At 36.6% G+C, this 27783-nt stretch overlaps 2 protein-coding genes across 6 annotated transcripts; both read left to right on the top strand.

Moving 5' to 3' along the window:
* The first annotated feature begins 8148 nt into the window (after positions 1–8148).
* Positions 8149–20562, top strand: tpm4a (tropomyosin 4a). Of its 4 annotated transcripts, none has more exons than XM_048164003.1 (9): positions 8149–8492; positions 9378–9503; positions 15750–15883; positions 16243–16360; positions 16444–16514; positions 16621–16696; positions 16923–16985; positions 17087–17156; positions 18778–18982. In XM_048164003.1, the coding sequence occupies exons 1-9, from the start codon at positions 8379–8381 to the stop codon at positions 18858–18860; spliced, it is 855 nt and encodes a 284-aa protein (XP_048019960.1). In that variant the 5' UTR covers positions 8149–8378; the 3' UTR covers positions 18861–18982. The 4 variants fall into 4 exon arrangements, with proteins under 4 accessions (XP_048019960.1, XP_048019949.1, XP_048019977.1 ...); XM_048163992.1 differs by lacking the exon at positions 18778–18982 and adding an exon at positions 19850–20562 and having other exon boundaries at positions 8150–8492; XM_048164020.1 differs by lacking the exons at positions 8149–8492; positions 9378–9503 and adding an exon at positions 11544–12074.
* A 148-nt stretch (positions 20563–20710) lies between these two features.
* Positions 20711–26810, top strand: hsh2d (hematopoietic SH2 domain containing). Of its 2 annotated transcripts, XM_048163981.1 has the most exons (6): positions 20711–21299; positions 21905–22043; positions 22196–22285; positions 22417–22582; positions 24522–24755; positions 25983–26810. In XM_048163981.1, the coding sequence occupies exons 2-6, from the start codon at positions 21910–21912 to the stop codon at positions 26478–26480; spliced, it is 1122 nt and encodes a 373-aa protein (XP_048019938.1). In that variant the 5' UTR covers positions 20711–21299; positions 21905–21909; the 3' UTR covers positions 26481–26810. The 2 variants fall into 2 exon arrangements, with proteins under 2 accessions (XP_048019938.1, XP_048019932.1); XM_048163975.1 differs by having other exon boundaries at positions 20711–22043.
* The last annotated feature ends 973 nt before the right edge of the window (positions 26811–27783 follow it).

Below are 27783 nucleotides of genomic sequence, written 5' to 3'. Positions count from 1 at the left end.
TGAAATAAGCCTCATTGTTTTGATTGCATTGAAGTGCGTGACTGCGAATGGCGAAGCTCAGCGAATGCAGTGGATTAGTAGGCTACTCAGTTGTGGCTCTTTTTGGGTTCGTTAAAGGGGAACACGTCCAAAATGTAGGGTTTCATAGTGAGTAACAGCTGGTCAGCTCGCTGCTCTCAGAGAACTGTGGGAGAAATCCAAGTGTTTAATCTTTCCTAGACAGCTGGCCCCCGATGAAGAAAACCCATGTGATTCCCTTTGCACTCAGTTATTTTCAGGATATTGAAAGCGATGTTGCGGAAGAATCAGACAAAAAAAAGACACCTACAGTTGACTTTAATCCCAGTTGTGATATGAATAAGTTCTAGCCTATGACTTTTAAAGGTTATTCATTTGAACGACAGCACATGCGACACATCAGGTCACGCAGGGTTGAATGCGGCATAGCGTTGTTTCATGGAATAACACGGCTGTCAGTAGGAGTCTCTGAGTTATGTTTTTTTTTCTGTCAGTGATACGTACATTTCCCTCGTTCCCACCATAGAGACCTGTTCCATATGCCACATCTGTTATGCCACATGTTGTATGTACGTAAAGCACGCGAAGAAAAGCTTCATAAATACCACATGGATGTTTTGCCTTAACTCTCGGTGCTATGTCGAATATTTCTCTGTAATTTGAGAAACGCTGCACGTAATTGCAACATTAGTGCAACGTTTGTGTACTACTAATGAAAAAAATCTATGTAAAATGTGTTTGGATCGTTTTTGTCGGCCCCCCATTTGTTGTTGCTATTTGACAGATACTACTGTTGAATAAACCGTGTTTTGAACACAAAAAGAGATGAAGGATGACAGGATATAGTATCCATGTCACTGTCAAACACTCCAAATGGAGAAAAACGCACAATAAAAATAGTTGGAACGCTATTCCAGCATATGCTGGTTAAGGTAGGTTTTGAAGCTATGCTGGTTTGAGTTGGTTTATTCTGGTCAAGTGCTGGTCCATATGCTGGTCCTAAGCTGGTCCTGGACCAGCATGGACCAACATTGGACCAGCATTGGACCAGCATGGACCAGCAGCATAGGACCAGCATAAACCAGCATACCAGCTTCAAAACCTACCTTACCAGCATGCTTTTTTCAACAGGGAAGTCTTTTAAAGTCAGCTTTGTATGAGGAAAAGCAATGAGTTGCTACTAAAAGTCTTATCATTGGTTCATTTCAGTTAGCTGCATGCATGGTGAACCGAATAAAACTACTCACTGATTCATATTTTTTTCTACAGGATAACTGAACAACTTGAAATTATGAGTAGCATTAGCTTGTAACCTACAGATTCAAAGTAGCCCCAAAAGTGATGGGGAGCCCTGCTTTGGATGCTAATAACAATTTTGTTAGCCTGTAGTGTATCTACACAGTTTCAGAGCAGCCATAACACAGTGGAGAGCTTCTGAAGATGCCTTCCCCTGTGATTTATTTACCTGTCCTTACATGTCTGTTTGGGTGTGTGCAAGCATCGTGTAAGTAATCATGCAACATTTGATGTGTCTGATGCAGCAGCTTTCATGGGCCATGCATGCCACAGAACTCAAATGCACTTGGTTGGCACACCCGGGAGGTTCTTCCCTCAGCGGGGACCCCAAAGACTACTGCAAACAATGTTTCACAAGTCCTCACTCCCAGGAGCATCATACTAAGGATGGCAGCTCAATCTCTCACTCCTCGTCTTTCACAATACTTCTGATTAGAGCGTGCCAAGTTCAATTCCAGATGATTTGTGTTGTTTCTGGTATGCTGCCCATTTTAAAAGTGCCAATTTCTGTCTGTTGAAAGCTGAAACTTGTGGTTCTGCATTATTTAATCTGAAGCTATATGTCTTTTTACGCTCCCTTCCAAGAATTCCACAGAAACACAATAAGGATGTTTTCACAGCTTGGGATAGCTGCAGAATACTGATGTTTAACAATTTAGATGCCTGCCACAGCAAAATACATCCAACTGTTGTACATTAATAACGTGCATCATGTCACCTAATGTATGAAGGTTTGGTTTAAGCAGCAGCGAGAACATCAGTTAATGTTTTTCTGTTTGAATGTGTGCTGTGCATGATGCAGGTGGATTGTTTTCAGAGCAACTGGAAGAATGTTTTTCATGCAAGCGGAGAGCTCAGTTGGGAATAGGATGGATTAACTTCAGGAATTAGGTTGATATTTGTAAGTGATTTATGTTGGCAAGTCCACATTAATAGTTCCGTTAGTAATTCGATTAAGTTGTTTGGTTATTCATGTTCTTCTTTATAAAGTGTGTTTAAACAGCTGCAACAAAATGCATCTGCAAACTATGATGGCTTTAACTTTCTGCCATTGGTTGAACAACAGGTAGCCGGAACCCAAGCTCTCTTTAGTGGAATTAACCAGCAAAAGTTATTATTATTTTTTAATATTTTAATATTACATAGGCAACTTAATTAGTCTACCGCTATTTTAACCTACAAACGTCAATGAAGCAATGTGTAAAATCTGAGAGATCACCTGTTGCAAAAAGGGCCATAGCAGCAAGATTTTACGCATACTTGGAGTCATTGCTCCCTCTGCTGGTCATTATGAAAATTAAGGTAGGAGGACACGTTATAAACATGGCCTCATGAATATGTCCGTCTTTAATGTTTGCCAGATGCGTTTGTTTGGTTTTACGTTTTGGTTGCATATTTTTCTTAATACAATAAAATATTAATATAGCCTAAATATTTATTTATTATCTGAAATTAATTATTAGCCTACTTGTTTTGTTTGCTGCTTGTATGCTGTTGTTGCTGTATTTTTGTATTGTTTATTTCAGTTATTTGTCATGTTGCATTTTTTAGTGTCCTAATATCTCATTTTAATATTTTTAAATGCATTAAATTATGTAGGTCTAGCCATTTATTTTGTTCACAATCAGAAAATGGAGAGATTGGCCTTGGAAAATGTGAATATGAGGCGTTGAGCAGCTGAGGTAAAACTAGCCGCCGATCACGGTTGCCAAGTCCGCGGTTTCCCCGCGAAAGTGGGATAACCTACTTTTAAACTGTTGCGGTTTGACATATTCCATAAATTATATTTGACTGAAATGCTTTTATTTAAATATTTTATATTCTGCCAATGATAAAACTGTGCTAGATGTTAAGTTTTGTGATTATTACGGAGTGGTTTTCATTTTTTATAACAATGCAGGCTATTTTAGGTACTATGAGAATGGCATATTTTGAGTTTTGATATTTGGGATATGGTCGGGGTACTTTTGGGCTATTTTTGATTGTCCTTTGGGCGAGTTTTGTTACACAGACCTGGCAACCCTGCCGCAGTTTAGCATCTTTAGCTACCACAAGGAGGCACATTAGTTTCTCTAGCGCTACAGTTAGATGGAATCAGTCGTCAAAATTTGCATAGGCCTTAACTGTTAGTAACAACTTTTCAATACAGACTTCTGCACAAACAGCGTTTCAAATAAGCTAAAGTGTTTTATTGGTGTGAGAAGCATGTGGGAAAGTTGAGGCTGAACCTCAATGTAATGTTAAAATAGTCCATTAAAGGTATAGTTCACCCAAAAATGAAAATTCTGTCACCATTTACTCACCCTCAAGTTGTTCCAGACATGTATGAAATTCTTCTGCTGAACACAAAAGAAGATATTTTAAAGAATGATGGTAATTGAACAGTTGATGGACTTCCATAGTATTTTTTTCATACTTTAGAAGTCAATGGGCCCCATCAAAGAAATAAATACAAGTTTGGATCAACTTGAGGGTAAGGAAATGATGACAGAACTTTCATTTTTGGGTGAACATCCCTTAAAGGGTTAGTTTACCCAAAAATTTAAATTCTGTCATTTATTACTTACCCTCATGCCGTCCCACACCCGTAAGACCTTCATTAATCTCCAGAACACAAATTAAGATATTTTTGTTGAAATCCGATGGCTCCGTGAGGCCTTCATAGGGAGCAATGACATTTCCTCTCTCAAGATCCATTAATGTACTAAAAACATATTTAAATCAGTTCATGTGAGTACAGCGGTTCAATATTAATATTATAAAGCGACAAGAATATTTTTGGTGCGCCAATAAAAACAAAATAACGACTTATTTAGTGATGGCCGATTTCAAAACACTGCTTCAGGAAGCATCGGAGCGTTATGAATCAGTGTGTCGAATCATGATTCGGATTTCGTGTCAAACCGCCAACGGCTGAAATCGCGTGACTTTGGCGTGTATCGCTGATTCGATACACTGATTCATTTGTGCTCCAAAGCTTCCTGAAGCAGTGTTTTGAAATCAGCCATCACTAAATAAGTTGTTATTTTGTTTTTTTTTGACGCTCCAAAAATATTCTCGTCGCTTTATAATATTAATATTGAACCACTGTACTCACATGAACCGATTTAAATATGTTTTTAGTACCTTTTTGGATCTTGAGAGAGGAAGTGTCATTGCTCCCTATGGACTCCTCACTGAGCCATCGAATTTCAACAAAAATATCTTAATTTGCGTTCCGAAGATTAACAAAGGTCTTACGGGTGTGGAATGGCATGAGGGTGAGTAATAAATGACAGAATTTTCATTTTTGGGTGAACTAACCCTTTAACCTATCGGTAGAGCAAACTGGTGACCAAGTATGGTATTAGCCTACTCAACCAGATAGAGTTGTTTTAACGCTAGCTTGTTTCCCTGTTGCTTATCCTGTCACATTTTAAATGCTATTAAATACCAGAAAGTCAGAACTATTTACTAGGTAAATGTTTTTGTTTATCTGTCTTTTTGCTACTGTTAAAATCAGGCTTGTGGCTGTGCTTTCTGTGCTCTTGTTTCTTTAAATCGAGTTATATCTTATAACCTCTATTCCCAAGACAGGCAGTCAGAGGTTTGGGGAATTTTTACCATAAAAGGTCATGCTGAGCTGAGCTACGGTTTCCTGTGGGAGTGGCCTGTGAAATTCTGCCTGTTTCTCTCTCACTCACAATTACTCTCTCAGTCATCTCCTCTCGTCTTATCTCCAGCTGAATGCCTGCACTTCCCACAGAACAGATCATTCTGCACTTAAAAGTATGCACTCAACAAATACATCGACAGTTCAGACGGAAGTTAAAACAAATGTCTGTGTGTGTTTGGGGTTGAGAGTGTTTAACATATGTGCATGTTAGTGTTTGAGAAGCTACTTTACAGTGGCTTGATAAGCTGCATGTATAATGTGAAGAAGTTAAACTATAGTTAAGCTACTCTTTTAAACGAAGTACTTGGCTAACAAAATGAGAACTAAAGCTACTTAAGGGGCACAAAGCAATGAGGGTATTTACTTTTCCCTTTTAATTTTTATTGAAAACTGATTAAAGGACCATTCACATCAAGAATGATAACTATATCATAACTTAGTTTTAGTTTTAGATTTAGTTTTAAAAATCGTTCTAAATGTAAAAGAATAGCAGAGTTCACACCACAACAACAACGACAGGGAGGAATGCTATACTTTGAATCACTTATAAAACATATTGCATATTTTTCATAATACAATAAAATATTAATATAGCCTAAATATTTATTTATTATCTGAAATTAATTATTAGTCTACTTATTGTTTTGTTCGCTGCTTGTATGCTGTTGTTGCTGTATTTTTGTATTCCTCGTTTCAGTTATTCGTCGTGTTGCATTTTTATATATAGGCTAGCGTTTTCACAAAAATAACGTTTTTGTTGTTTACATGGAGACGATAACGATATTGTTTTCAAAAGTTTTCGTTTTCAGGCCCCCAAAATGCAGTTGTCATGTAAATGAACGGCCAAAACACATAAAAGTTTAACATTTTTAGTTGAAAATGGTGTTGTGTGAACGCCACCTTAGTTTAGCTTAAAGTTAAGTTAATTTCTATTGATAGCATTTGTGCCAATTTTATTACCGCAGAAACAAAACTAGTAATGGGAGTAAAAAAATTTTTATCATTCTGCCTGCATTAAATTAATTCCTATAGCATGTTTTTGTCCGTTGGTCGAGTTTACAAAGTACACTTTGTGTTGTACTCTTCCATTAAACTACTTCCACGATGGGGCATTGCTCAATTACATGACACACATTCATACTTCCCTTCATCCTTAAAGCTCAGCGGGGCAGGCATGAGTAAGTAATGTTGAACGAACGCCAAAGCACATTACGTCTTTTCCTTACAACAGTGCCTAAGGGAGGCCAACAAAGACAGGGCACACTGGAGTGGGTTGCAGGTGCCAAACATCTGTATATGGCTATGATGTCATATGTAACGATGACATGCGGAGGACGTCAGAGAACTGTTTGTCTGGAGCACAGGTGTTTTTGGAATCTCTTCTCAGAATGTTCATCCAGGTGTTATGGAGAGTGAATCATCCGTTTGACAGATAAGTATGTCTGAGGTACATGCTGAACATGTCTCACAGTTTTAACACCTTGATGCTAAAGTTGTAGTTTTTGTCATGGCAGGAATTCAAGCATTCGTTTAGCTAAAAATGTGTAAAATGAGAGCTTATGACAGGAAATAAAACTTAAGACCCTATTTAGAAGAAACTAAACAGCACTTTTTGTTGTAATTCACAAAATGGCTAATGGAAGAGCTAGTGTCCAGTAGCAGTTAAGAAAGCCAGTTGGAAAACAGTGTTGCACTTCAACTCTATTTTCCAGTGCCAAAACACTTGGACCCAACGGTTTCGCCATTTAGCACTTTGGGTCTCAACAAATCTAAATCAAGTGTGTGCAATTGCTTTACGTCAGACTTGATTGAACAAGTCGGTGAAAGGACTAGAAAGTGACTTTGCTTGCTTTCTAACGTAGGTATGATTAACCCTTGTTTTTTTTCTCCTTTGGATTTAGAGATTTATTTGTATTTTGATTCAACGATTTTTTATTTGTTTTTTATATTTACCATGGTTGTCAGAGTGTGGGGTTGAAAATGTGTTCTGAGTGGGTTTTTGCCAAGTCAAATCTATCCACCTTGTCATTGAATAGTCCCTGCTTTAATGTAGCCTAAGCCTTTGAGATTTTTTGGCCTTTTTATTGTTCGGCGGATTAAAAGTAGCTACAAATTATAATGGATGATGTGTAATCAGTGGTCAGTATCGCAAAATAAACACCTGCATGGAGCATTACATCATCCTGCTTATATACACCTACTCACCAAAAAAAAAAAAAAAAAAAAAAAAAAAAAAGTGGACATGAAGTATTGGTTTGAGTTTGAAATTATTTTATAATTTTACCTGCATTTGATTTTAAAGCTTTCACTAAGAAAAAAGTACATAATGTACAAAATGATCGGCCTAGCAACAAGATGAACATTGCAATAATATAAAAATGTATTAGTATATGCAAGATGCTGTAAAAGTATTGCTCAATGTTAGGTACGATTGACAACTGAGACGCAATATGGCACCAGTTGCATTTGTTTTAAATGAGAATATCGCAAGAATATCGTTTTTGTTGAGTGGTTTTGATCAGCGTTGCCATGGACAACGGTGAATATTAATAATATCTGACCAGATGCTGCGAATGTCTGCTTTGTGTTAGGGGTTTTGAAAAGTGCATTACCATAACTATTAGCAATAATAGTATTGATAATTGCCTTGGACAAGGCAATTTAGATGGATGTCACCTAACATGGACTTGTGCAGAAAGTTCTTCTCAAGGAACGTTCTCAGATTTTTAGCAAAAATTCTGGCAAGGTTCTCTCAAAAGTTATGAACAAACGTTCTTCCAGTAATGTTAATAGGACCTTTGTTCAAAGTTATCTAGTCTTTAATGATGTTCTCAAAATGTTAGTTCAAAAACATTATTTATAAATCATTCATGGGACTTTTTTTCTGAAATGCCTTAGTTGGATGTTTGTCTAACATTTTGTAAATGTTACTACTTGTTTCATAATCTTCAGAAAGTTCAGAAATAATGTTTCAGAACTTAATGGGAATGTTGGGAAACGTTCTTAGAACATATTTTGTTAGCTCGGTTTCACCATAATGGGGTTAAATCTGGATGCAGGGCCTTCAGTATCTGCTCACCTCTCCATCCCTTCATTCTTTTTTAAAAACAATATGCACCACTCCAAATAAGGAGAAGTGCTTCTGACTGTTTGGTCCAGGCCATTCCTTCTCATAAGTGGTTAGATAGGGAGACGGGTGGGGGAGTAAAGGGGGGTGTTTAAGAGTTTGGTTGGGTTATGTAGAGCGTTCCAGCATTGCAGGCAGCATCAGCTGCATTCTTCTCCTCTCCTAAATCTCCTCGCATCCATTAGTCTGACCACACTTTCAGCTGAAGGACCAAGAACTGCACTTCGTCCGTAGCTCCCTTGAATTTCATATTCGACCCAGACACTAGGTCAACCTGCAATCATGGAGGCCATCAAGAAGAAGATGCAGATGCTCAAACTGGACAAGGAGAACGCCATCGACCGGGCAGAGCAGGCCGAGACGGAACAGAAAGCTGCTGAGGAAAAATGCAAACAGGTAAGAATCCACAAATTCAGGAATCCAGATAGAGAAGAGTAAAATGAGAAGGTCCTAACAAAAGTGCTGGCAATAGCATCTGTCAAGGCTGGACTTGACGATTGTAATCAAGGAGAAGTTTGCCAAGACCTCATACTTGAAAACCAAGTATGCATTTGAGCTGCAATTCTGGGTCTTTCACAGCAGTGGCTACTTATTTTCCACAATTATGTAGGAATCCTATAAAAAATCAGTAACAATCGTACCTAACAATGAACAATACTTTTATGCCATTTATTAATCTTGAATATACTAATATATTTTTAACATTAAATGTTTGCATGTTAATATTAGTTCACGGAACAATGTACATTATTTATAATTTAACATTAATCACAAATAATAAACTGTTAAAGATTGTGAATTTGGGTATTTTTCTAATATATATTTTGCAAACAGACAGACACCTTAGTAAATGAATATTATAAGTCAATCCATCAGTATGTCTTCCACCTTTCAGAAGACCCAAGGTTATAAATGGACAGAGAGGTCAGGTTGTCTGGAATCCCAGTAGATTAACAGGTCCTCTCTTTAACACAAGAACCCAGCCAAACTGATAGCCATAGATAGAAAAGTGTGAGTGTTTATCTCACTTACTGCCATATGACAGCTTACCTCAGACTAAAATTAGTTACTGCTGTATACTAAAAACATTAGGCCTATGATATATTGTGGGTTCGGTAAGTTATTTTGTGATAAAATGGTTAATAATATTATGAGGGATAATATTGTAGAGGTTGATAATATTCTTAATATTACCCATAGACACCTTTTTAAATGGACATCTGGGATTTTCCCTTAAATTATGCTAAACTGTGCTATGATTACTCACTCTCCCTCATACAGCTGGATGATGAGCTGGTCGGCTTGCAGAAAAAGCTCAAACAAACTGAAGATGAACTGGACAAGTACTCAGAGGCCCTGAAAGACGCTCAGGAGAAACTTGAACTGTCTGAGAAAAAAGCTGCTGACGTAAGTGATGCATTCCACTAGGGTTCAATAAAACAGAATCAGACATGATTTCTTTACCATAAACAACGTGAGTCATTTAGGCTTTGTTATGATGCTTACACTTCCTGTCACTGCTGCTCTCAACCCAGCTGGTCCATTTCAGGGTCACGGCACCATTTCAAAGTGTTTCAAATTGGGATTTATAGGGCAATAAAAAGCTTTACCTCAATAAAACATGTCAACACAAGCCATGAATCTTAAAATACCTCTTTCCTCAGGTTTACTTCTGCAGTGCCTTGGAACGAACACATTGCTCATTAAAGAGATAATTTTAAGGTTTAATCGCACAAATTGGCTACTTTTAAGTTGAAATGAATCAAAGCGCAATGCATTCCACCTGTAGGAACGGGTTTGGCCTCGGGACGAGTGAGAAAATTGCCGTAATCACACCTGCATGGTTCTGAAGTGGTCCATCCTGTCCGTCTCTCAGATAAGCTCAGGTTACTCCTCACAATGCGACCTCAAAGGAAATGACTGCATAGTTTGAGAAGGAAGCTGAGGAGGGGCAAATCGGTTGTTTGTGAATCCTTAATGATTCCAGCATGGGGGTAAATCCATTTGCGAAAGAGAGATGTTCTTCATGTTGTTGTTGACCACAAAATACTTCTACAGGACACACTGTAACATCAAACTTTATGCAATAAGTGCAGTACAAATGCCGTTTTGTGTAAGATTCATTTTCAGAATGTTTTTTAGCCAGACTGAGAGGCCTGAAACTGGGGATACAAGCACATTTTCGAGTTCTTTGGAGCGTTGCCCTGAAAATGTGCTCCAGACAAGCCACATGTCATGCATTAGAGGAAACTTTAAACTAATTATACATCTGCATTCACAAAGCCAAAGAAGTAGGTAAGATAGTCGCAATGAGTGAGGGATTTTTGAGGCCTGTTACTGATAAGGTGGGGGGAACAGCAGACTGGGACTTCGGTTGCTGTGTAGAAGCTCAGGAATCCCAAGAATGTAGCGAAAGCAAACACAGAGGGCCACACTCCTGTGACTAATGAAATCAATGCTCTGAGATCGCTGGCTCGTCTTTAGAACAAAAGCACACATCCGAGGAAAAAGTGTGACAGACAAAGTGGTGTGCAACGTCAAAATTTGAGGTTTTAATTGTGGGGGTTGTAATTGAAAACTTGTGTGTATCTGCTGCGCTCCATTTGTAAGTGAAATCAAAGTGGTGGCAAAGTCACAGCCTGCAATGAGATGCTTTTTGACTAAATTGAATTTTACATTTTAGTACTGACAAGTAAAATAGATGTAAAAACAAACAAACAAACAAAAAACATTGATATGATTATTATCATTTTTACAGTGTATATCACAAAATATTTTTTTCTTAAAATAAATTAAATGGACATACTGTTATTTTTTTTAGGTAACATAAAGATCTAAAACTGCATGATTTTATTCAAAAATATTATTTAATATGATGTGATTTAACCAGAATACATTAAGTTACATTAGTGGAAGTGTTATTTCTACCTAAACTGAACCTTAAAAATTAGTGTTTCTCAAATAAGGGGTCTCAGAAAACTCCCAAGAGATGATGTAAAGTTATTTATAGGATGTTAGCTATATTACAATAATGTAACTTAAATAAAATGATAGCTAAACTGCTAAAATAAAGGTCTACATCATGAAAATCTTTTAATTGACCACTCAGCGACTATAAACGTCTATAAACGTTTTCAAACGTCTGAAATTAAGAAATTATGGTTAATTTAAAATAGATTTGCAAGCTAAATTTCGGTTAAAATGCTTTTACAGTGTTACATATGGCAGTGTATTTAATATTTAAAATAAAAAAAATATTAACAAAAACGTAAAAAACCCAGTCAAGATTAAAACTAATAATAAAACTAATAAAGACAAACGCTAAAAGTACGTTTTTGTATACATTTTGACAAGAGAAAGAAGTAATTAACATAAAACGAGACTGAATTGTGACTCAGTGGTAGCCCCGCCCACAATGACGTCACAGGGACTTCACTTTTCCACAGTTACATTGAAACTTTTCTGCAGAAGTTCTGCCTCCTTACATTCTCTCACATTCCAATGACTCCATGAAACAGAAGTAACCTCCTGCGAAGACATTTTTTGTTCATTGAACCGTTTTGTATTGATCCGGACTGGGAAGAATTTGGATTGCACATTTCGTGTCGTTTTCACTCCTTTTTTTTTCTTTACACTGGCCATTCAACTACAGCGCCATTCCGTTATTTTTTAAAATCCTATATTCGGGATTATATATATATATTAGGCTTTTAAATTTTTAAGTATTTATTTTTTTATAGCTTTTTGAGTTTTTCGTTGTATTTGCACATCGTTTAATTTTTCCTGACCAAAGTCGCGGCTCGTTTTATTTTCTAGTTGTAAATATAATATAATAAAGTATCTAAAATGACAGGTGTGACTTCTTTGGACGCAGTGAAGAGAAAGATCCAGACTTTGCAGCAGCAGGCGGATGACGCAGAAGATCGAGCTTTGGTTCTACAGCGCGAGCTGGACAATGAGCGCGAGCTCCGGGAGAAAGTGAGACAAATCTTCATATTATTTCTTTGTTCTTACTGACCGTCTTCACACTCTCCGGATTCTTCAGTGAACTGATATATAAAAAGTTCCCGGGCTCCTCTGAAGACTATAATTGTATGTTTAGGTGAACAGTGAGACCTGGATGCAGACGTGAGGTTGTGGAATGAAAGGCGTTGGTCCAAAGGGACAGTCAGTACGACCCCAAAATCTGCCTTTGGGCAGCTGTTAGGCCTCACTGATTTCTCATACACGTTTATTACACTTCCACCCGTTATTTTACTCTTAAAACCACTGTAATTTACACAGTTAACAATTTATTAGTTTTAACTAACAGTTGCTACATTTGCGTCTTGTTTAACACAGAACTGCATTATTTGCCTGCTTAATACTTTTATAATTCATAAACATTACTTCATAAACAAGACTATCTATCTATGAGATATTTCTTCTTAATCTGACTTCTAAAATTGACTTTCTTAGGTATAATCTAATGTATTTTTGCCATAAAACCATCAATCCATCCATCCAACCAACCAGATCTGTTGGTGTTATAGGGTCATATTAAATAGTATTTTGAATTAAACCAATTTTTTTTAGATGACAAACATGACAAAATGCATGTGAGGACATTTTTCCTTGATACTAAGATGCTTGAGGAAGCACCCATCCCCCACAGTCCTTGGAGGATTTAGATGCTCAATTTTATACAGTTTTCTGAGTCATCCCTTTTGAAGCTGCTGTAGGGAAATATGGCCAGAAACCTACAGTCTGTTTCTTCTCATTTGAACTCCTGTTTCTGCATAATCGATGAATAATTGTTTGTAGATCTTTCGTAGAAGTTCAAAATTTGATTTTGTTCCATTCAAGAACGATCCAAAGGATGTCCCATCCTGAGCTCCCAAAGGAACTGAGTCAGGATGTTGTCTCTTGTTCCACGTTGGAGTTTCCTGTGGTCCCTCTTCACACTCAAATGACCATGCAGATATGCAGGAAGCTGGCACTGCTTAAGAAAAGTCCTGTTCCTTTAGTGTTTGTAGACCAATAGTGTGTCTTTGTCTAGGATCTGTTGCCTTTTTCGTTTGATGGAGAAATGTTAGGGAGGTTCATGGTCCCATCGTTCTTCTACATCAACTCTTTTTTTATCTTTTGGGGTGTTGCATCGAGTCAGATGCTTCTAATACAAATTTAGCTGACTTGACTTTCATAAGTGGGAGTTTTCCCACCCTTAGTGTGACAGAATGCTGCTGGACTTGGTCATGACGTGACCAATGACCTCTTCGTGATGGTTATAATTTATGTAAGCCATAATTCACAGTAGGGTTAAAAGTCAAGAACATGACTAAGAACATATGTGAAGTCTGTACAAAGACCATTAGACTTTTGGAAATTGGAAATGTGTCAGTTTCATACAAATAAGTAAATGAAGAGAAAGAAATGTTCCTTAAATTTGCATTGACGGGTTCCCATGGTGTTAAAAATGATATCAAGACCTCTTTTGCATATCTTTTCAGTGTTTAGTTACATTAGTTGCTTACTTCAGAACACTCCAGCAATCTTCTGCTTTTCTTTGCATTAGTTTAGAAATAATGAATAAATTTGCATCTGCAACTCTGACTGTTTTACCAGTAAGACCTCTTAGAATATTAACCTGTATTGATTGAAAAGGAGCCTGTACTTCATTTCCACTGTACGTTTTCATCTGATAGGCCTTATTTTCATAATATCAGCCCATAAAAAGGTCATTACATTGATAGTGTTCGTCTCAAGTGTTTGCTCAATGTCACGTACGATAGTGCTGTGCCTCAGGAAGTCGACAGCAGAAGTCCCAGGTGACTGTTCCACATTTCAACTCTAAATGTATAATTGGACATGGACGTCACTGCATCTCTAACAAGATCTGAGTGTATTGTGGTGTAAATGGGCCCGGGAATCCATAGATCTGGGAATGTCGGCGTCTCATATCTCACATATGCACGTTTGGGTTTGTCTTGTACATGATAAAATGTTCAAGGCTGCGTCCAGACGCTTCTCGATAACATACAGCTTTATTATTTTTTTGCTATTCTTCAGCCTTTAAATCTTTTTGGCACTTGCATTCTCCAGAGCTTGTTTTACCATATAAGGCTTGCATCTAAAGCAACTAGGGAGCGCAGTGACTAAGGAAAGGGCATGGCTCATGAGGGAGTATCCTGACCCTGAACTGAATGAGCGTGTTGGGAGGGGAGAGGATGTGGAGTGTGTCCATTTCCTGTGCATTTTTCTCCTCCCCTCTCTGGCTCTCTTTTATTCGAAAGGGGGTTAACTTCCTACTCCGGTGATGTGTTGGTGAAATATGTGTGAATAAATGTTCATTTGACCCCTTCTTTAATGATTATTCAATCTTGAATAGCATATTCATTGGCGTTTTGTGAGATAGAAAGTCATATTGCAAGATACAAACTTGCACAATGCAAAATATAAAGTCATATTTTGAGATATAAAGTCGCAGTTATGAGAAAAAAGTCACAAGAAACGTTATAGCTTGAAATAAAATGTTATATCTCACAATTATGTCTTTATTTCTTGTAATTGTGAGATATAAAGTTATATTTTTTGGATATAAAGTCACATTGACAGTTGGTTTGAACAAGTTCACTCAGAATTGAAAATTCTGTCATCATTTACTCACCCTCAAGTTGTTCCAAACCTGTACGTCGATAACCAAACAGTTGATGGACCCCATTGACTTCCATATTATGTTAGTTATGGAAGTCAATGGAGTCCATCAACTTTTTGGTTACTGACATTCTTCAAAATATCTTTTGTGTTCAGCAGAAGAAAGAAATTCATACAGGTTTGGAATAACTTGAGGGTGAGTAGATGATGACAGAATTTTAATATTTGGGTGAACTATCCCTTTAAGTCACATTGTGAGATATAAGGTTGTACTTCTAGACATAAAATTACATTGACAGTTGATTCAGACATGTTATTAAGTCATCATTATGAGAAAAATTTAGAAGAATAGAATTTGCAATTATGAGAATTCGCAATGTAAATAGCGAGGTACATTAGCCATGATCTGTTTACTACTATTCATACTCCAAATGCTCCACCAGACCTCACAAAAGCAGTAGGAATCTGTAAATACCAGCAGCTCTGACTCAAAACAAAGATGTGATTAGAAAATGGACGATTTGCTCTCTTTGACTTTTCCCCTATGCCTCTTAAAGTTTAAACCCAGATACAATTTCCTGGCTGTAAGATTTTCCTACCATTCTGAGAGAACTGTGTGCTCGTTCAGCTGCGCGTCTGCAGTGCGAGGAGCTACGGTGATATTTGTCATAATTATAGTTGCAATTATGAGTGCAGTAAGTGGGCGGTTTGGCTGTGAGGTCTCTTTAAACTGAGAAATGTCACAGAGGCACCATTGTGCTCATTCTGAGGCCAATCTTTGTTTGAATCACAACGGGTGGTAGCGGTGGTCGTAAAGGGTCGAAAAATGTTTTTTCTTTTGCAGTTCATTGTGCTTTATGCAAAAACATGAAAATTACACACCATCATTGGGAGAATCCCCACAGACCTGAAAAAAAAACACCAGGACATTATTTTATATAATAAATGTATATTATTGCTACAGTGAAAGTCAGTATATAATTGTATATAAGTAACCTTTGACCTTTTCTTTGTCAACAGGCTGAGGGTGATGTGGCGGGCCTGAACCGCAGAATTCAGCTGGTGGAGGAGGAACTGGATCGGGCTCAGGAGAGGCTGGGAACTGCACTGCAGAAACTGGAAGAGGCGGAGAAAGCAGCAGACGAGAGCGAGAGGTCAATGGAAACCAATAATTTATGAATAATGGTGGAAGGAGTAACTTGCTGTGCTCTTTGGGTGCAAACTACATGGCTTCTGTGGACCAAAACATCTTTTTCTCATTGTTAAACACTCCACAAAATTTAAATATAATTTTAAGAGAAAACGTGGTTGGAGAGGGTTTTACTCATGGAAACAGACTTACCCCACCTTTTACTATTTTAATATTTAAATACATATTAAGAACCAATGATATTCATATTAAGTTGAGCGAAAAGGAAATTAACATAATTTTCCAATGAATTTCCAACTGAAGAGATCATCAATGCTGTCTCCAAGTGATGACCTTGTCACTAACCGCTTGTTTGACCTCCAGAGGCATGAAGGTAATTGAGAACCGTGCCATGAAGGACGAAGAGAAGATGGAGATCCAGGAGATGCAGCTGAAAGAGGCCAAACACATCGCAGAGGAGGCCGACCGCAAATACGAAGAGGTGAGTTACAAGCACCTAGAGGAACACCACTTCCAGATGTTTGACTTTTGAAGCTCTTCATTTGAACGCCATCTTTGCTACAGGTGGCCCGTAAACTGGTGATTCTCGAGGGTGAGCTGGAACGAGCCGAGGAGAGAGCCGAAGTCGCTGAATGGTATCGTTTACCTATTCTCACGCTTTTATTCTCACACTTTAGACTAAAATGTGAATGTTTCTTGCTTGACCAGTTAAAACATTGTTTTCTGCTCAAATACTTCCAGCAAAGCTAGTGATTTGGAGGAGGAATTGAAAAATGTTACCAACAACCTTAAATCCCTAGAGGCTCAGGCAGAGAAAGTAAGTCAACATCTCTCTTTATCTGTTAATATTCAGTCACAATTTAAGACCTCTATAATAATCATCACTCAACTTCAGAGTCTGATAATTACTTTGAAACTGAAACATGGTAATTATGGACTTACGGTTAAAGTTCTCACAACACAGTAGCTCTGAGAGCGATACAAAGTTTATTCAATGTCGACAGGAAAGTGAAATGGATTTGCTGTATCTGTCTTTGTTTCAGTACTCGGAAAAAGAAGACAAGTACGAAGAGGAAATCAAAGTACTTAGTGACAAGCTGAAGGAGGTAAAGAAGTCAATAAATGAGACAAGGTCAAAGATAAGCTGCCCTTTCTCATACCGAATGTCTTTTTTCAACTCTTTCAACACCCTTATTGTGTTTATCAGGCCGAGACCCGTGCAGAGTTTGCAGAGAGGTCGGTGGCCAAACTGGAAAAATCTATCGATGACCTGGAAGGTATGAACATATTCACTAGTTCTAAGGGTTTTCAGCCAAAAGTTGAACTGTTTTGCAATATTGGGGAGTGAACATAGAGATTCTGCTAACTTAACTACATTTTCCAGAAGTTTGAGTAGCTGTTTTCCAAACACTGTAGCTTTTCCAGTAATGAGCGATGACCTGACTACTGGAGTAACCATGTAGCAAGACAACACTGTAAAGCTGATTCATTTTAGTGAATTGGTTTGTTTGGATGATTTGTTGTTGTGAATTACTTCATTCAAATGGTTCATTTCAGTGAACTTGTTCAAAAATATTCACAGTAGCTGTTTTCAAAACACTGTTGCTTTTCCAGGAATTAGATATTTTCTCCAAGGTTAGTGTGGCAAAAACATTGGTAAAGATGATTTTAGTTAGATCAGACTAGTCATTTTGTTCAATAATTAATTGTCCAATAATTAGTGGTGCATCATGACAAAATTCTGGGAAAATTGATTCTTTTTAGTGAATCTGTTCATTTGGATGGTTCTTTTTAGCAAATAATGTCAGAATCAGCTAGATTTGATTGGTTTGGGTAGTTCATTTTAGAGAATTGCTTCGTTCTGATGACACAAACTAGCTCCAAAACTAGATTTGAATGATTTGGGTGGTTCATTGTAGCGAAGTGCTATGTTCTGATGGAATGAAGTGGTTCAAAAACTAGATTTGATTGGTTTGGAGAGTTCAACTGGTTCAAACTGATTTGCTGATTCATGAATCATCATTCAATTCCGAGTTCACAAAAGCCATTTTACATGGATTTTTGTCTTCAACTTTAACTCTGTCATCCTCATAGAAAAGAAAATACTGAAAAAATTACATTAAAAATCATGTTTTTTCTTAAATAGATTTAATATACTTAGCTTTTTTTTTTCTTAGTAACCTATGATGTATCTTTTCAAAATGGTAATTTTTGACTATAGTTTGACTTGGCGAGCAACACTACAGACTAAACTGTTCTTATGAAAAAACTTAAGTGAAGGTAAGGAAGTGGCTAAATGAACTTTTCACCTTCAGAAATGACTAGTGGCGAAGCAGGACACATTGAAAAGTCCTGAGAGCATGGGGTTTTACAGGTCACAGGCGGGTCATTCTCCTTGTCTATATAACGGCCATAAAATCTTTTGAAACACACAACACCATATTGTTTTAGAGCCATTTTGTCAGAGTTCCAGCAAGCTCATGTTTCAAATGCTTGAACCCTTCACTGGAAGATGATATATTCGACTCAGTATATAAAATCGGTTTGAACAAGCCTGGTTTTGCTTCTGTCCCAAGAGAAATGAAGTATGTCTGTTTCCTACAGCGCCAGTCAGCGATGAGACCAAACTCTGCATTTGCTTAATAAAAGTAGTATATATGACTAGTAAAAGTAACTAGGGAGCGTATCTTCTTTAGGACGGATGGAAATTTTTACAGTCATTGTTGTTTTGCACACGATTTGCTTAGATTGTTACTGGTAGAACATGACCTCTGTGAGCTTCATAGCATGTTTAGTCTTCATAAATCCATTAACTTCTTGTCTTTCTCTTTTTCCTTTGGTTTCTGTCCATTGCTACTTCTCATCCTTCGCTTTCCTGCTTTTCCTGCCGATCTTCAGATGAACTCTATGCTCAGAAGCTGAAGTATAAAGCCATCTCTGAGGAGCTGGACCATGCTCTCAATGACATGACCTCCCTGTAGATCCATCTCTGTCCCGCTCTGCTGCATCTCCTGCTTTCTCAAATTTCTTGCCACTTTCTTTATGTTTGCTTAATTTTCTTCGCTAGTCTCAATAAAACACTCTTGTTTCATTTCACTCTCAATCTTTTGTTTGTTAATGATTCATTATGAAGATTGGTAAGAGGTTCTACATTCATGAAAAACCTGGAAATATCAGGGAATTTTAGTAATAGGTTTTTATGCTTAGATTAAATATTTTACGTGCTTGTAAAACATAGCAGCAATGTCTGATTTGTGAACGAATTGTTCTCTTGACTCATCCTTTTTCATGAATTGTTCAAATTTGTCTGAATGATTCATTAGTGAATCGGTCTTGATTATGCATTAATCATGAATGACTTGAAAGGTCACTGAAATTCATTCAGTCAAAAAGTGTCCGAATTTTACACAAAAGCAGTGTCAGACTGTTGATATGCTCCCTAATTCTCATCTTATAATGCAAGTTTAGAAGAAAAATACATTAAACTTAGAAGAAAATATACATGTTAGATATATGGAAAATATTATCTTCTGAGGAACATGTATTAAATATACATCTATTAAATATACCAAAATATATTACATATAAAAAGTGTTAAATTATATATTAGAATATATTAAATATTTCTATGCTCTTCTCATATTCTGATGTCTACAGAGGTGAGGTTACATTTCAGTTTTGTCTGATTTCACGCCTTCTCAAATATTAAATACATTACTAATCTTCACAGCTGGAAGATTCTACTTTAATCATTCACACAAATGCAGTTTTAATCTAATATTATTACTGACAGACTGACCAAGTGCAAGAAAATAAAATTTTTATATTTTTTCTTATTTTTCACTTAGATGAAAAACCCTACAGTAAGTGCACTAAACTAGGGCACTAAACTGAATTTTCATATAGTATAAATACTTATTAAACAATCATAGCATCTTACAAATTCTTTTTCCCTCCTTTTTGCTTACAGAAAAATTATCTTCTGCAAAAGAAGAAAACCTCGGAATGCATCAAGTGCTGGATCAGACACTTCAGGAGCTGAACAGCTTATAAGAGAACGACGTCCATTTTTACAACATTCCACAAATATTCTCCTTAATTCCAACTCGCAAGCTATTGAGCCCTATTTTCTCACCGAAAAAAATAATAATTTAATTTTTTGGTCTGAGGTATTTCTTTTGCGCTTTTATCCAAGTTGGCTCGACATCGCTGCTTTCAAAAGTTAGCCAAACAACCTGAGGTGCTAATTTCCCCACTGATACAACGTTATAAGTAGCTTAATACATGACTTACCACATGGAAAGTGAATATGTTTATGTGCTCAGCTGAAATTAATTTTAAGTTTTGATATTAATGATGCACCCCGGTAAAATGAAGAGTCACTGAAGGCGTTTTCAATGCCGTGTTTCTCATAAGTACATCATGCGCTCCATCTACTGGCCACGTGATGCACTGCAGTACGATACTCCATTGATGCACCATAGAACCACGGCAGCCTATTTGTCAAAGTGCCTGTGTGTTTTTGTGGAACCACCACGAAATGGGACCAAACAAAGACCAAAGAAATATTAGCTCTTCCTTTTTCTGTGAATGCGTTGTCTCTTTTTTCTGTCAAATGACTATTTCAAAATGCCTCAATCGTTTCTTTTCCATTTTCTGTGTAATAAATTTTTATAAAACGTCTGTTTGTGGGGTAGATGTTTGATTATTTTCCACAATTGTTCTACGTTTTAGCGATTATTTTACATATGTTATAGATTATGCCTATTTTTATTCTCCTACGGAGTTTAGGAGAACCATCTCACACAAAAGTGGTGCATTTTTAATAAATGAGTATTACCAGACACAAAACTATGAACAACGATGATTTGTATCGCCCAGGGGTGCGTTTCCCGAAAGCATCGTTGGTGAACCATGGTCGTAAGTCCCATTGAACTCTAATGGTAACGACGGAACTTGCGACCATAGTTCGCTTCGGGAAACGCACCCCAGACCTGTCCACTACGATTCCCACTACAGCTTTGCTTATACATATTAATTAAGTTGTGACGTTCTTAGAGCAGACCTACCTGATTTGCTGAATGGTATGTGCAGCTGGTAGAGCTTACGTAGAGGCTCGCCTCATGAATATTAATTAGGCTGTTCTCAGGAAGTTGAACAGTACGTAATTAATATTCATTGTATCAAGTCTTACGCCACAGTAGTACACAAATCACCTGTAGGCTACTCGTATGTAAACTGAATAAATGTTTTCACCAGAGACCGACTGATGACTTAAAGTACAGAGCTGTAGATATTTCATATAGTTCATGATCTGAAATTGTGTCGGCTAATTTTTTTTTAAACCACACCCCACACAACACTTAAACAGGTGAGGTCACGTCAGCTGCCGTCACTGACTGTACCGTGTGCTTCGGCAGGTGAGTGCGTTATGAAAACATTACATTTTACCTATGTATTATTTATTGTTTGTAATAGTGACAGGCATCTTTTAAGTAACATATTTGACACCTGTCAAATATATGTAACTCTACAACACTGTAATATTGAAATATATGTAAATAAGTTTTCTAAGCGAAATGGAACGTCCTCTTTTCGTTGTGTAAAATCCACATTAAACAAGTTTGGAAATTTAAAAGTAACGAGTTTGTGAGTCATTACGATGAAAAATATGTGTGGACTGTCAATATATTGTGTGGACTAATATTTATAGCTGCCTATACATGACATGTTAAGATTTAATTTAATTTACTTTAACAGTTAGTCCTTTGTTTTATTAATTTTAAGGCTTTTTTCCACACTTTTTTCTTAATTCTAAAAATCTCTGGACAGTTCAACTAGATTTAAAATCTATTTTAAATCAATTTCAGGTATTGAAAAAAAAACATGTTCATCATAGAAGTATTGTAGGCTATATAAGTAATTCTCTGAATGAATTGTACTTGAATGTATTTTTAAGAATTTTAATACACCAGAGATTTGTATATTTGTCCATAAAATTACATCAAGTTATTTGTTCCTTTAGGACCAATGGATGTCATGGCTGTGCCTTTATCTCATGACAGCAATGATGCAGCATTCGGGTGGTTCACAGAATTCCAGCGCAACTGCATTTTGAAGAACGGAATTGTTCCAGAATGGTTCCACGGCATAATATCCAGGAAGTAATAAACCATACACTGTATTATGTCACAAAGATAAGCAGACAAAAAGTGTAATATGTGCTTGAATGCTCAGACTATATCTTATCATGATGATATCAAAGAGCAGAAACTCAGGTTCCATCCAGTCAGATAAAAAAAGCTCTGTATTGTAGGGTTGCAGAGGATATGCTGATTTGCAAACCTCCTGGTTACTTCCTCATTCGTGTTAGCGAGAGCAGAGTGGGTTATACATTATCTTATCGGTAAGTCCGTGCAAATGTGGCCATTGTTTTCAGTTATGAATACTCACTATAAGGAAGTTTGATTCACATTTATTACTGTACATGAACAAGTCCACTAATCCAAGGGTCATCTATAAATATCTTCCTCCTAGAGCTGAAGATCGCTGCAGACACTTCATGATTGACGTCTTGCCAGATAACCAGTTCATTATAGTGGGAGAAAATACACACTACCGTTCACTCCATGACTTGGTGGCCTTCCATCGCAGAAGCCCCATTTTACCCTACAATGAACTGCTGACTGTGGCTTGTGAACAGGTATAGTTACAATTGAATTGTTGTTAGTTACACCACAAACAGATAAATGATGGTCATCCATCAAGATCGACCAGACAAAAGTCGATCAGTCTAGTTAGAGCTGGTAGGCAACCTTGGACCACCACCAAACCAGCTGTCATGTTCCAATAACTAGCTTGACCACCTTAAGTTGATGCGACTTGCCCAAAATTTCTTCCCTGCTTTTAATATCATTTTAAAACATTTTTTCCCCTCTTTTAATAGAAAACATGGTATAATTAAAAATTCAACCTTTGAAATACGTTTTCAAATTAGACAATGTGTTACCATGGAAACTGTACTTTAAAATTTCTTCCCTCCTTTTAATATCATTTTAAAACTTTTTTCCCCCTCTTTTAATAGAAAACATGGTATAATTATGAATTAAAATATTATGTGTGTGTGTGTGTATGTAAATTTTGCACACTTTTTCATTGTTAAATAGTATATAATTGTTGTTTACCACATCAGCAACATGATAGAGGCAATGTTTATGTCCACCATCAACAATAATCATAATCTTATTTATTTATTAAATAAGAATGAATTTATTTATTAAGGTTGTTTAACCTGCTAACTGCAAGTGTCCCTCTAGCATTTATTGTGCCCTTTTTCCGATTACATATTTTAGTAATCATCATAAATTAGGTATCATTTACCTTGGCATAGTTGAATAACAAGAGTTCAGTACATGGAAATGACATACAGTGAGTCTCAAACTCCATTGTTTCCTCCTCCTTATATAAATCTCATTTGTTTAAAAGACCTCCGAAGAACAGGCGAATCTCAACATAACACCGACTGTTACGTAACAGTCGGGAGTATTAATATGTACGCCCCCAATATTTGCATATGCCTGCCCATGTTCAAGGCATTACACAAGGGCAGCCAGTATTAACGTTTGGATCTGTGCCCAGCTGAATCATCAGACTAGATAAGCAAACAAGAGCAATAGCGAAAAATGGCAGATGGAGCGATAACAACTGACATGATCCATGATTACATGATATTTTTAGTGATATTTGTACATTGTCTTTCTAAATGTTTCGTTAGCATGTTGCTAATGTACTGTTAAATGTGGTTAAAGTTACCATAGTTTATTACTGTATTCACGGAGACAAGATCTGTTGTTAGTTTCATTATTAAACACTTGCAGTCTGTATAATTCATAAACACAACTTCATTCTTTATAAATCTCTCCAACAGTGTACCATTAGCCGTTAGCCACGGAGCACAGCCTCAAACTCATTCAGAATCAAATATAAACATCCAAATAAATACCATACTCACATAATCTGATGTATGCATGCAGCATGCATGACGAACACTTTGTAAAGATCCATTTTGAGGGTTATATTAGCTGTGTGAACTTTGTTTATGCAATGATAGAGTCGAGAGCTTGGGAGGGGGCGGAGAGCACAAGCAATTAAAGGGGCCGCAGCCTGAATCGGCGCATTTCTAATTATGCCCCAAAATAGGCAGTTAAAAAAAAATAATAAAAAAAAATCTATGGGGTATTTTGAGCTGAAACTACACAGACACATTCAGGGGACACCTTAGACTTATATTACATCTTGTAAAAAAACGTTCATTGGCACCTTTAACCCTCAAAATTCAACCTTTGAAATACGTTTTCAAATTAGACAATGTGTTACTATGGAAACTGTACACAAAATTTCTTCCCTTTTTTAATATCATTTTAAAACTTTTTCCCCCCCTATTTTAATAGAAAACATGGTATAATTATGTATTCAAATATTATGTGTGTGTGTGTGTGTGTGTAAATTTTTCACACTTTTTCATTGTTAAATAGTATAAAATTATTGTTTACCACATCAACAACATGATAGAGGCAATGTTTATTTCCACCATCAACAATAACCATAATCTTTGTTTATCTGTCTTTGACCCTTGTGTGCAGGGTGGCAACAATAACTACGCTGAGTTGTTATTTCCTCGAAAGAAAGATGTAAACACTGGACAGGTTGAATGGATAAATTCTTCACCACAAGCACATATGCCTCGTTCAGATATCTTGGAACACAGCACGACTTCGCCGCTCCAAAACGAATCGCCTGTGCCACCTACAAGTCCTTCTGCTAGACTGTATCCAAGCTTGGAGACAGAACTGACCACTTTGAATCTACAGAGCATGGTAATATGACATCAACAGACTGTCAAGATGATAATGTCCTTGAGGTTAAAATGGCAAAATCTTTTATTTATAATATTTTGATTATTATATAAATTACATAAATATTAATTATGTACATATTAATGTTGTGAATTTATATATTAAGGTTGTTTAACCTGCTAGTAAGTGTCCCTCTAGCATTTATTTTGCCCTTTTTCCTATTACATATTTTAGTAATCATCATAAATTAGGTATCATTCGAAAGCTTTAACCCTCAAAATTCAACCTTTGAAATACGTTTTTAAATTAGACAATGTGTTACCATGGAAACTGTACTTTAAAACCTTTAAGCAGGCTCCTCTCCGTATGGTGTCATGTTTCATATTCAAAACGTACAAAAAATTTTTTTTTTATAGTCAAATGTTTTTCTAATCTTGACAAAACATGCATTGTCAGAAAGTTCTCAGACTCAAGGTTTCCTGTTTGGTGACTGCTTTGTGATAGAAGTGATATTGTGACAGAAATTTAGTAATTTGTGACGAGAATTTATCAAAATTAAAATCTAAAATCAATGGAATGTGTGTCATCTGGTGGCTATTTTTGGTATAGCGCCTAAACAAACTCTCATAGGAACCCCAATTTGTGAGATACCAACTTTAAATTTGGAACATAAATTTTATAGCAATTTTAGAGTCCAAACTATTTTGTCAAATATATATTTTAAATGAAATATAAATGATTGGTACAGTACATTTGCTTAGAGTAAACTTTAGCAGTAACATTTTACAATAAGGTTTCATTAATGTATTAACTAACAATGAGCAATACAGTTACAGTATTTATTAATCTTTGTTAATGTTAGTTAATAAAAATCCAGTTGTTCATTGTTTATTCATGTTAGTTAGTTCACAGTGCATTAACTAATGTTAATTCGTTTGATATCCATGTATTAGTAAATATTGAAATTAACATAAACTAAGATGAATAAATGCTGTAGAAGTATTGTTCATTTTTAGTTAGTTAACTAAAGCAGTTAACTAATGAAACCTTATTGTAAAGTGTTACCACTTTAACTTCTATAACTTTTTTACACTGTATTTTTTTAAGTGCTTTCAACAATAATAAAATAAGTGTCTGTATTTCAAAGCATTCATGAATTACAACTGTTTATATTTGGATAGTGCATTTTCACATCCATGTTCAGTTAACAGGCTAATGGCTAATAATACTTTTTTTTTTAAATTTCAGGATCAGCCAACAAAGCCTGTTCCAAAACCTAGAACAGTATTTACTTCCACAACTCACGACACACCACCACAGTTACCACCCAGAATGCGCTTGCCAAGTCGCCCGCAAGCAACAGCGGAGGCTGACAGATCTCAAGGGTTGATGTCTGTGAGCCCTGACAGACATCAAATCACAGCCGACTCACCCGTTGAAGGCCGTACCCAACAGAAAATCCAACAACAGTTGAAACCTGTGGTCTTGGGCCTGGCGCAAATTAAGAAAAAGCTTAAAAAGAAGCACTCAGAGGAGCACACGTATGAGGAGATCACTAACAATGCGTGTCAGGAGGATCCGACTTTTCCTGTTTTGGAGAGCAGGACCGTGAACCCTAAACAAGTGATGGAAAATGAGTATCAGGAGTTATCTGAATGTCAGTCATCTGACGGTATTCCCAACTTTGCAGATATAGAGTTACCATTGGAGTACCTAAATCCCCCTCCTTTTGCACCTGGTTATTAGATAAAAACATAAAGAGTGTTTTTATTTGACGTTTTATTGCCATTGAATAGTGTCAATAGCTCTTTGTTGTGATGTCCTTTTTCAGTATGTATTTACATTTCTGACACATCATGTTCCGAACAGAGGTTTGTCATCTGGAAAAACCTGTTTGACACGGTAAAATATTTCAATATAACAATGACAGAATGTGTTGTGCCCGTGGGAATGAATTTCTTTATACTTCCAGATTTTACTTCCTAAAATCAAGCACTGTACATATCGGTAGAAACACACTGTAAATATTTGCTTTTTACTGCAGTTGGTCAATAAATGTACAGACAATCCAAGAAACCCAAGAATTTTTTCAAAATACCTTAAAATACCATGTTGTGCAGGATTATGATCATCATTTTGCTGGTATAAGCTTGTTTATGATGGTTTACCTGGTGTGCCCAAACCCCCTATAAACTAGACCTAAGACCAGCAAACCACGTTAAATATTTTTCTTAAAGGTGCCATCGAACGTTTTTACAAGATGTAAAATAAGTCTAAGGTGTCCCCTGAATGTGTCTGTGAAGTTTCAGCTCAAAATACCCCATAGTTTTTTTAAATTAATTTTTTTAACTGCCTATTTTGGGACATAATTAGAAATGCGCCGATTCAGGCTGCGGCCCCTTTAATTGTTCGCGCTCTCCGCCCCCTCCCGAGCTCTCGACACTATCATTGCATAAACAAAGTTCACACAGCTAATATAACCCTCAAAATGGATCTTTACAAGATGTTCGTCATGCATGCTGCATGCATACATCGGATCATGTGAGTATAGTATTTATATGGATGTTTACATTTGATTCTGAATGAGTTTGATAGTGCTCCGTGGCTAAAGCTAACATTACACACTGTTGGAGAGATTTATAAAGAATGAAGTTGTGTTTATGAATTATACAGACTGCAAGTGTTTAAAAATGAAAATAACAACAGATCTTGTCTCCGTGAATACAGTAAGAAACGATGGTAACTTTAACCACATTTAACAGTACATTAGCAACATGCTAACGAAACATTTAGAAAGACAGTTTACAAATATCACTAAAAATATCATGCTATCATGGATCATGTCAGTTATTATCGCTCCATCTGCCATTTTTCATTATTGTTCTTGCTTGCTTACCTAGTCTGATGATTCAGCTGTGCACAGATCCAGACGTTAATACTGGCTGCCCTTGTGTAATGCCTCGATCATGGGCTGGCATATGCAAATATTGGGGGCGTACATATTAATGATCCCGACTGTGTTATGTTGAGATTCACCTGTTTTTCAGAG

This window comes from Megalobrama amblycephala, linkage group LG2, assembly GCF_018812025.1.
Source record: "Megalobrama amblycephala isolate DHTTF-2021 linkage group LG2, ASM1881202v1, whole genome shotgun sequence".
Taxonomy (NCBI): Eukaryota; Metazoa; Chordata; class Actinopteri; order Cypriniformes; family Xenocyprididae; genus Megalobrama; species Megalobrama amblycephala.
The sequence above is the reverse complement of the archived record's forward strand: the minus strand, read 5'-3'. Positions and strand labels throughout refer to the sequence as shown.

What these genes read in the sequence shown, in the direction of transcription:
- tpm4a (XM_048163992.1), top strand. Translation starts at nt 8,379, where the DNA reads ATGGAGGCCATCAAGAAGAAGATGCAGATGCTCAAACTGGACAAGGAG. An exon ending in TTAGTGACAAGCTGAAGGAG is followed by an intron (nt 16,986 to 17,086) that starts GTAAAGAAGTCA and finishes TGTGTTTATCAG; the next exon opens with GCCGAGACCCGTGCAGAGTT. An exon ending in ATCTATCGATGACCTGGAAG is followed by an intron (nt 17,157 to 19,849) that starts GTATGAACATAT and finishes TTTTGCTTACAG; the next exon opens with AAAAATTATCTTCTGCAAAA.
- hsh2d (XM_048163981.1), top strand. Translation starts at nt 21,910, where the DNA reads ATGGATGTCATGGCTGTGCCTTTATCTCATGACAGCAATGATGCAGCA. An exon ending in TGACTGTGGCTTGTGAACAG is followed by an intron (nt 22,583 to 24,521) that starts GTATAGTTACAA and finishes CCTTGTGTGCAG; the next exon opens with GGTGGCAACAATAACTACGC. An exon ending in CTTTGAATCTACAGAGCATG is followed by an intron (nt 24,756 to 25,982) that starts GTAATATGACAT and finishes TTTAAATTTCAG; the next exon opens with GATCAGCCAACAAAGCCTGT.